This window comes from Trichogramma pretiosum, unplaced genomic scaffold (genome assembly GCF_000599845.2).
Source record: "Trichogramma pretiosum strain Unisexual culture from Peru unplaced genomic scaffold, Tpre_2.0 scaffold115, whole genome shotgun sequence".
Taxonomy (NCBI): Eukaryota; Metazoa; Arthropoda; class Insecta; order Hymenoptera; family Trichogrammatidae; genus Trichogramma; species Trichogramma pretiosum.
This window is the reverse complement of record NW_019640800.1, coordinates 27552-37909: the sequence shown is the minus strand read 5'-3', so window position 1 is coordinate 37909 and position 10358 is coordinate 27552. Positions and strand designations below refer to the sequence as shown.

Here is a 10358-nt window from a genome sequence, read left to right as displayed (position 1 = left end):
ACTGATCCAAAATTGATATAAATTAATTAGGAGCCGCTTTGAAAATTCCTTCATTACATCGATTTATTAATATTACAAAAAATGGAGTTGCTTGGAATTTATGCAATTTTATGGATTTTTCATTTATTAGATGAAATCTTGAAAATTTTATTTATTTTTTTTTCAGAGCCAAATAGACTTTTACATTGCAATTTGAAAATATTTATTTATAAATAAAACTTTTATAGCGATTTTAAGTTTCCGATAGGGTGTATCACGGCGTTCAAACATTCATAAATTCAACTTGTTCCACGTTCTGACTTCCATGATTTCTAACTTCACGTGCTAGACCTTAACCAGAATTGTAGAAGAGGCCGTTTCTCGCTGTGTACCTCAATTATAGACGACGACGTACAAAACTGTTACTGTTCGTATAAGCCGCTTTACAAAAGACGAATATTCATTTACTCTTACGGTTGCTTTAACGACTGACCATTTATAGCGAAACCCATTGTTTCATTTTAGCTGTTTTAAATATTCCCAACTCATCAGAGGTTACTCGATCGTTTACCATTGCTAATCATTACAATCACTAGTAAATATTTAACGTCTAAGCTAGAAGCTAAATACTTTGGATAACCATGACTCAAGAAGGACAGTAAGTAAACTTACATTTCACATGTAGATATTTTATGTTACGACGATCGAATCTAATCGGTGCATGCCGCTATTCGCCATGTTCATATTTTTTCGGCTTATGATAATGCTTATTTGAGAATATTCCCGAAACTTAGACGGGGTGATTGTAGCTATAATTCTATTTTATTTTTGTCTCGAATATATTTATGATTTCTTAATTAATGAGTTAACTAACAGTTAATATACCTACGTGATAAAATGTTATTAGTCAGTCATATCACTTATAATACTTGAACCCTATCTAAGTAAAAATCAATTTCTATCATTTTATGTTTCTGATTACAATGATGAACAAATTATTACTTAATTTTTACGAAATGACAATCATTTTACCCAATTAGAGATAACTATCATTACACATACATTCTTTAATTATAGTTTATTACAAAAATGAACTCGAATTCTTGAAAATAAGAATTTTACTTTAATATGGCACCTAAGTCAAAAAACGATATACTCCTATTCTTTCTTGATTCCTCAATCAGAAGTAACATTTTCTATCTTGCAACCAATAGACAAATGTCATTATTTGTCAAAGACTCAAGAAAAATAGTACAAATGTACAAGTATAGTAATACAGTGGTAACAAATTGTCTCAAATCTCATTTTAATCAACCTCAGCTTTGCTTTGATTACTTATACACAACAGATCCGGAACATTCTTTCTTACTTTTAGTATTCAGTAATCTATCATCAATAAAATACCTATATAATATTTTATTTTTGCAGGATTCCACCTCCTCCCGTTATTTGGGCTCAAAGAAGTAATATTTTGTATGTAACAGTGTGTCTAGAAGACTGTAAAAATCCAACTATAAGAATTGAGCCAGATAAAATATACTTCAAAAGTGTTGGTGGAGTAGACGGTAAAGAGCATGAAGTAACAATCAATTTATACAAGGAAATAGATCCAGAAAAATCGGTCAAAACTCCCAAAGGCCGAATTTATGAAATGATTTTGTCAAAGAAAGAACCCGGTCCATTCTGGCCTAGACTTACAAAAGAGAATAAAAAGTTCCATTGGCTGAAAAGTGATTTCAATAAATGGCAAGATGAAGATGAAAGTGATGATGAAGTAGGTAACATGGATCCAAACAGTTTGGAAGAGGTAAATAAATTTGACATTTAACTTTTTCTAAAGCCAATATATTATCTGTTCATGGAATAATTTTTTATTATGAATTTACTTGTAGATGATGCGTCAAATGGGTGGACTTGGTGGAGCTGGTAATAATATGGCCAAACCTAACTTTGATGATTTAGACAATGATGCAGAGGGTGATGATGACAGTGATGACGACGAGATGCCCGATTTAGAATAAACAACTGATTAAGTACTGATTATTAATAATGGGACGAATTGCATTGTTATAGAAATCAACATGCTCATACAAACTTCTTTATCATATCTTATTGTTTTTATGTTATAAAAATAAATGGCCTTTACTATACCACTAGTAGTAAAAAAAATTAAATAACTTCAATTAGACTGCCATAACCATTTATTTATTGACTGTAAAGCATATATTACAAATCCAAGTGTCAATTTTTCATTTTTACTTTTGATAATGAAGTTTCTACCTCATCAAGTTAGAAATAAGAGTTGAATAATAATGATGAATTAGATGTGTATACATAAATTCTTTTGCATTTTTCATTTGTAATAAATGGTTGTTTTATTTAATTGTACTACTAAGACAAGTATATATCACAATAATCCTGCTACTAACAAAATGAATTTAAAATTACATTAAATTAAAAATTATTCGAGGCCCCTCTGAGTGCTAAGTATCCAGCATTTATGTCGGTAGGCAAACTTCTAATTATTTTAAATTCTTCTCCAGTAGCATAAAACAATTTGGTCTGAGGATCTGTGTAAGGTGCCTGAAAAAAAAGTATTGTTACATGTTGTCATCGGAGAACATTTGCATTCTAGAGACTGGCTTTACATACCGGTAGACCTGATAGATCTGAGTACTTTTTATTTGGTTTTGAACTTGGCTGAGAATTTATTAAACTATCTGAAATGATAAAAATATTAAAAACCCTCTGAAAAAGTTTCTAAATGATGAATTATGATAAATAACTTACAATGCATCATGTGGCTTCCCCATGATACGACTCTTTCTTGGCTTAAAATTTGTTTGAGAGAACGCCAAATACGTTTCTTACCAGAATTGTTAAAATTCCTATACTTAGGTTTGAAACTGGAGTTTTTAAAAAATGGAGAATCATTTGTTTTGATTACTTTGTCACTAACCATGTTTGTTTCTTTAGTCATACGAATTAGTACTTAATTTCGTTCTTAATGTTTAGTATTTTAAATACTAAAAATAATTTCTTTACCAATAATGCAATTGCATACTGCTGAAATAAGCAGCGCAAGTAAGAAAAAGGTACTGAGTTTTGTTGTTGACTCGTGCAACACGTGTGCTTACAATTCAGGCGATGAATCGTGTTCGTTCTCGGCTCTGTTTACTATAAGCGGCAAAGATGGCCGACGTTATACATATATATTTGATATTATCCGGACAAAATAATCATTTGCTCAGAATTGAAGGAAAATGACTATTTTTAACGAGATCTTCTTTCGAATGAGGGGAAAGGCCCACGAGGAGCGAAGGAATATCATGATTCAGAATGTAAACAAATTGATTGGATCCACAAGAAATAAGGGTATTTGTACGGCAGTATAAGTAGCATGCATGGGGAGACTATTGATACGTTGCCCAATGTGGTATCCGTCTCATTTACGACGAATAAGTTTTAGCTATGAAATTAAAGCTCGTATCATAGTACTTCGCAATGATTGAAGCTAAAAAAAAATTCGTTAGGGAGAATCAAACCAAGAACCTTATGAATCCAACTTATCTTTTTTTTATAGCTTTGATAGGTAAATAGCTTTCCCAACAGACAGTACAGCTGTCACATCCATTGACATCAAACTCTCGAGCTGCCATAATTTTTTTTCAATGCTCGCGCCGTACAAAAACTCGTTTTTTAAGGCCGAATTTTGGGCTTATCGGAAAACTTGTATGGGACTTGGCGCTTTCCTGCAGGATTTGACTGGACATTTTTTCACGGAAACGAGTTTAAATAGTTCGCGCCACCAAATTGAAAAAAAATTCATCTTTTTTATTTTTAAATTTTATATTATAACTAGATTTCTGGAGAATTAACCATTTAAAACAACAAATAATTCTCAGACCCTCGAGAGCGAAGTTTCACGATGGCCCTTAGACAGGAACGTCCTTCCACGAAGCTTGTTAAATGGCTCTCAATGAATCCTTCTGTGTCTCATGATACTTTTCAATATCGAGATAAAATCATCAATTTAAAAAGAATAACAAATTTTATTTAATATTGTTTTAGATGTATAAAAATCTACATTTTATTGTTATTGCGCAGGAGGTCGATTTTAAGATTTTCTCATCTGTTATGATGAAAAATATTTTATGGTACTCAGGATATTCGGAGTAACTTAAAGAGCTCCATACCATAAAGTGTTTTTATACAGTCCTTGTACTGTAACGTACTATGAAGGATTTGAGGCATTTATTCAAAACAATATTACGCATAAAATGTGAAGCTTTTTTTTATTATATAATCACACTAGACATAAAGAACATAAGAAGGATTTGAAAAACATTGTTTTTAGTTCCAGCTGTTCTTAAAAATAAAGAATACTTGTCATACTGTGAAAAGTACGTAAAAACGCCATTAACATTATCCATGGGGCGATCAAGTTGAAATTGGTGAGTTGTGACCCTGAAGAAGTGTAGACTGGGATCGGAGGCGGCGCTGCATAAGTAGACTCTCACTAGGAGGCGAAAGTCCAAACAAACTTACGGACTCATGATTAGAATTGGTTACACTTATTTTCAAGGAATTATGAGCGCATTCGTTGCCTAGTTCCGAGAGCTCACTGTTTGAGTCGGACATATGACCATATGGATGATTATCGTCGTCGGCGGATGAAGTAGAAGTCTGAGGATCCAGCTCGGTTGACACTTCTACAAGCTCTCGTAGATTCAATGAAAAATGTTGTAGGACTACTCTATTAACAGCCATAGCGGATTCAGCAAAAGCAGACAGCTCTCGAGCGGAATTATTGCGTCTTATTGTTTGAGGAGTTTGAAGTGGCCGATCTGTATGCTTGCGGATTCTTGGTCCTGGATTTATCCATGGATGGTTCAATACGCTTTCAGCACTGAGACGCTTATGCGCTTGTTTTACAAGTAAGCCTCGAATAAGATCTTTTGCTTCTTGCGAAATATCAGCCCATTCGGCAGGAGGAAAATCGTACTTTCCATTTTGAATACTTGTAAACAGTAATTGCTGGCAGGCGCGACAGTTCTCACCACGTTCCCAGCCACATTTTTCTCCGCAATTTCCGTAAAAAGGTGGATAGCCGCAAAGTAAAATGTACATTATGACCCCGAGGCTCCACAAATCACAGCGTTTGTCGTAATAATTGGCTTCGCCGACAAAAGCTTCGACCACTTCGGGAGCCATGAATTCGGCACTGCCAACGGGTGTAAGAAGTTGTGGTGTTGCGATCGGTGATGATACGCACGCATTAAATTTTATCCCAGAACCAAGGTCAAAATCACAGATTTTAATTGGTGTAAGTTTATGTGGGTCAACGCATAAAATATTTTCAGGCTTGAGATCTCGATGTGCAATACCTGGAAAAAAAACGATTAGTTAAAATTTAACGTTAAGAGAAACTATTACAAATCATTAGTATAGTGTTCATAAATGATTCTCACCTTTCTTATGCAAAAATTTGAGAGCACTAGCAATTTCTGCAATAATATAACTAGCTTCGCGCTCGCTAAAGTGTATACGTTCTTGGATGCGACTAAGTAATTGTCCTCCGTTAACTTTCTCAAAAACAAGATAAAATCTCTCCTCATCTTCAAAAAACTCAATTAGTTGAATAATGTTAGGATGTCCTTGGCAGTGATGAAACATCTCAACTTCTTTAAAAACGCGTTCCCGGGCATGCCCGGGAATTTTATCAATTATTTTCACAGCATATTCAAGATCTGTGTATAGTGAAGCACAAGTTTGCACGGATGCATAGGCACCTTCTCCCAATACTTCACCAGTAAGTTTATATAGCTCTGTAACACACAAAATTTATGAAAAGATTAGTTTATAATTTTTCCAAAACTTTTCGAAGTTTCAAAAAACGATTATTTTCGATTACATTTCATAAATTGAGCGGACGAAGAAATGTACAATTAATGAGAAGTTGATTAATAAAATATTTATTAGTGTTGTCAGTTTAGTTCATTACGTTTGGAGTTAGTATAGATACAAATAAACCTTCTTGCCTCTGGTCACAAACGCTTTTCAAACATTTTTTCCTATGGGTAGGTCAATATTTAAAATCATTTGTATTGTATTTTTTTTCAATTTTTTATGATCATCGTTGTGATCTTGTCCCAAACGAACGAGATTTCACATATTTTTTTGATAGAAAAACACGAGTTTCTTGAAAATATTTGTTTTGACTCAAATTTCGAAATTGAAGAATAATTGATACATAAATGTCATACGTATTTCTTGCGTTCATAGGATGTGTACCAAAAAGTTCGATGGTTACAACATCAAAATTCAACGACACGCGTAGCAAAAACATTTCTTAAGAACGTTTCAATTTTTTGGGCCTCAACTGTCTTCAAAAATAGGAATTCGACAAATTCCCGAAATAATAAGGCCACAACAGAATAAGTATCAGAATCAAAAATGAATTCAAATGATCAGTGATCCTAAAGCTTAGAAACATCTTGAAACGAAATGAAAATTTTTATGAAAAAAGCTCAAGCAACGAAAAAGTCAGCTCACGCGTTAGAGCAAAACGAAGAAGCCCATCCTAACTGAGTCTGATGATGATTTCTTTGAATCTCGTGGTAATGAAATTTTCTCCGAAATCATTGCAAAATCAACCAACCACACGAAAATATAAAACGAAAAGCTTGATTGAATAAAAATTATAAAATTCAAATATCCACCATGATTTAGGGCGCTAAATTTTAGAAAAACTAATCGGCCAATCATCTCTCGTTTTTTAGGAACTTGATTTATGACAATAAAGAACATACGAAAAGCCTGTATTTTGAAACAAAACACATAATAGCAACCAAATTTATGAAATTAGTCAAAAAGATACATTTTCCCTGCAGTAAACTGAAAAAAGCTCTAAATTAAACATTACTAAATAAAGCATACCTTCATACTCTAACAAACCATATAAACCTGCAAGACTTGATAGCTAGGATACAATTCGACTTCAAAAATGTATACCTAGAAAAAAGCCCTAAGGTATCGATGACAGCATTGCACGGGTATTCAACAGACGAAAGGAACCTATTAACCTCCGCAAAAACCTCTCACTGTAACACCTTCGAAAACTAAAAAAAAATGAAAAGATTGTACAAAAAAAAAGTAAAAAAAAACATTTTAAATTTTATCCAAAATACTTATAAGGTATAAATATAAATAACTAAAAACAAATTAAAATAAAGGATAAGATCTTGGGAATGTAGAGACTTTCCGATAAAACTCAATTGACTTTTGACTTTTCCGGATCGAACAAGCTCGATATATTCTCGTCAACGTAAACGATGGCCTTTCTCTATGCAACCAACTACGGATTCAGCTCCACGCAGATGCCAGCAACGCAAGCGACCGGTTCTGGTGATGGTTCTATCTCGGAGTAGCTCCATCGGTTTTCACGGCTAAGCCATGGTACCACCAACAGCTAAACTGTCGCTTTGAAGCTAATCAAGTACAAGTTAGCATGTTAGCATTGTAAAAATTGGATGATACAACGGAATAAAAACGGATTTTCAACGGCCATACGGATATGAAACATTGTGTTAAAATACGGACCAAGACGTCTCGCCAACCTCGCAAATGTTAAATAAATCTTGCTAAAACCCCCACACGTTTATGCTTTAAATTCGCTCTTATGAAACATTATGACATTTCTGAACATTCGTATTAATTTAGATTGTGTGAGGAGCGATACAATGAATATTAGAAACAACAATGATGTTCCAAATCGTCACACAGACTCATTGTGAAGTATTTGAAATGAAAACGCATGGAGGTTGCAGCAAGAATGGAATAATTCTTGTCGGAAACCCGAGTGATTTCTAGTTAATACAATCGAATTTTGTTATCAGTGCACGGTATCCAAAAAGCAGCTACGTTCTGTGGATTCGCTCACGAAATCAATTTTTGATTTCTGATCTTAGGAATGGCTATTTTTCTTTTAATTAAATTTGGTGTATTATATGAAACGATTCGTTAGAACTTCGAACTTGATTACGAAAAAATCGCAAGTTTTGCGACGAAATTACGAAAATAATGAGATAGAAAATCCCATTTTTAGCACGGATTCAACGTGATTTTTCACCTAACTTTAAGATTAATTTTTCTACAGAAACTATTGGGTAAATTTTGTGAAAAAAACCTTACCTTGGAAACATGTTGAATATATAGATGAGCTAGTACGTTTCTTTTTACGTCTTTTTTGTCTGGCCTCTTCTTGACGAGCCTGAACTTGGTTCATTGATTCTCCAGATGTAGTTACTTCATCTATAAATATAATGTATGTTTATTTCAACTCCAAAATGATAGAATATTTGACAAAGTTCTTAGCAATTTGTATAATTTTAAATGAAAATAATTTGTTATTGAGAAACTTCTCGTAAGACATTCGGTAGGGGGGATAGCCTATGAAAATCGAGCGCGCAAGTGAGTGAGCCTGATAATTGAAGGAATGTAGACTTCTGAGCGATTCTCTAGCTCGGAAAGGAACGTCTTGAAGGAAAAAATAAGCAAAAAATATCCGGGTCTCTACTATTGAATGGTTTATGTAAAAATAAAATCATTAGAAATTTCAATATATTTCTTAGACGCTATAAAAGTAAAAAAAAATCGGTACCGATAGAAAAAGGATGTTCCTATGAATTCTAGGTGATTCTTATTGATTTGATAACGAAAATGATGTCTTCTGTCTAATTTTGACATGCTGCAAAAAATAATGAAAGACCCACAACCCACAATAGGTTTAAATTATATAGAAAAGTTAAAAAAATTAATTTAAAAATGTCACATTGATTATAAAATCAATTATACTTCATCGTTTAAAATCATTTAAAATTTTTTGAAAATTATCTATTTTCAAATTATGAGTTGTTAATATTACTTGAGTGTAACTTCATTATCGATATTCTTTGAAATTCCAGCATAATAGGAAGTAAATGCAAATGCTTAATATAGAAGCCATCTGTTTTGTCATCGGACAGTATATTTTAAAGTCTTTTAATTTATTCAAGTGCAGTGCGTATGTCAAAATCAAGATCATTACTTGTGAGTGGTTGAATACAAAATCAAATCACCTGACATATGAATCTCAACATTAAAATGAATAAATATTTGGTGGAATAACTTGTACGTGTAGACAAAAACAGAGTTTTAAATAATTTAGTCTAATGAATTTGGTTTTATTTAAAGCTAACTTGACAATTTCTCATGTTATTTTATTGATAAAAAAATATTTTAATTTTACCTTGAACGATATCTTGACTTGGCTTCTCTTCATTTTCTTTTTGGATTTTTTGTACCATAGTATTACAAACGCTCAAAATACTGAAAAGAAAATTATTATTTTTCAAAATTGTTAAATAAATCATTAAACAATGAGAGTTTTCTAGTTACATCTAAAATCTAGTATACTTGAAATACAAATTTTAAAATGTATGAATAATTGCGTTGACACAAATAATGCTATAAAATTTTTGTCTAAAGCACTTCATTTAGAATTCATGTTATAATACGTAATAAAAATAAAAAATATTCAATGAATTTGAAAATCAAGTCAACATGCTTATTGAGTAAAATATCTATGTTTCATAGATTATTAAGACTTACATCTAATCCTTGGAGCTCCAAATTCAAGCAACGTACTTGCAGAAAACTCAATGTAAGGCACTGCAAGATGCTTTTATGTATTTTTATAATTCCTATTCACATACTCATGTATCACATTGCAAGTTTGTTGATCAGATATTATCAAAAATCATGTAACTGCAATCGGTTTTTGTAGTGGTAGCTGATTTAGATTATTATAGTCGCTACTGCTATATACTGTGTTATCAAAATGAATAAACACATCAATTGTGTGTATATATATATCTCTATGCAAATTTGACCTTGACGAATTCGAAAACTTGTGAACCAGGTTATATATCGGTGATTTTTATCTACTGTCAACCTGATCACGTTATAACGCTCTAATAAAACAGTTGTAATGGTTTTTTCATTATGAAAAAACTGTCTTGATTGCTTTAACTGTTTTGGAATTCGATATGTTTACTCGTCAAGAGTATATACGCACTACGCAGTGTCATTTAGTGTAACTGGAACTTCAAGTTACCGACGCTGCCCAGCACTGCCGACGCGTGCGTTGATATATTCAATGCTTATAGCTCGCGAATCGTGATAGGTCAAAATATGGTGCACGATCATACGTATTTTGTAAATGTCACGAAAATACGTAGAAAATCCATGAATTTTTATGATGCTATTAAGATGTTTTCTCTAATTCAGCGGTGATTTGGTCATAAATTATATTTGTAAGGTCGTAAATACGAGTTCGT

The 10358-nt window shown here is 32.6% G+C and overlaps 3 protein-coding genes across 3 annotated transcripts; 1 reads left to right on the top strand and 2 right to left on the bottom strand.

Annotated features, from left to right (window-relative positions):
• Positions 1–385: 385 nt before the first annotated feature.
• On the top strand, positions 386–2162 carry LOC106652860 (prostaglandin E synthase 3). Its single transcript, XM_014372015.2, has 3 exons — positions 386–637; positions 1408–1786; positions 1872–2162. Exons 1-3 carry the CDS (start codon positions 621–623, stop codon positions 1998–2000), a joined length of 525 nt encoding a protein of 174 aa, XP_014227501.1. The 5' UTR covers positions 386–620; the 3' UTR covers positions 2001–2162.
• Positions 2163–2349: 187 nt separating this feature from the next.
• On the bottom strand, positions 2350–3585 carry LOC106652861 (INO80 complex subunit C). Its single transcript, XM_014372016.2, has 3 exons — positions 2770–3585; positions 2632–2699; positions 2350–2562 (listed from the first exon to the last, which is right to left on the bottom strand). The coding sequence occupies exons 1-3, from the start codon at positions 2957–2959 to the stop codon at positions 2434–2436; spliced, it is 387 nt and encodes a 128-aa protein (XP_014227502.1). The 5' UTR covers positions 2960–3585; the 3' UTR covers positions 2350–2433.
• A 670-nt stretch (positions 3586–4255) lies between these two features.
• On the bottom strand, positions 4256–10130 carry LOC106652847 (MAP kinase-interacting serine/threonine-protein kinase 1-like). Its single transcript, XM_014371998.2, has 5 exons — positions 9631–10130; positions 9269–9348; positions 8173–8292; positions 5451–5807; positions 4256–5366 (listed from the first exon to the last, which is right to left on the bottom strand). The coding sequence occupies exons 2-5, from the start codon at positions 9324–9326 to the stop codon at positions 4420–4422; spliced, it is 1482 nt and encodes a 493-aa protein (XP_014227484.1). The 5' UTR covers positions 9327–9348; positions 9631–10130; the 3' UTR covers positions 4256–4419.
• Positions 10131–10358: the final 228 nt, after the last annotated feature.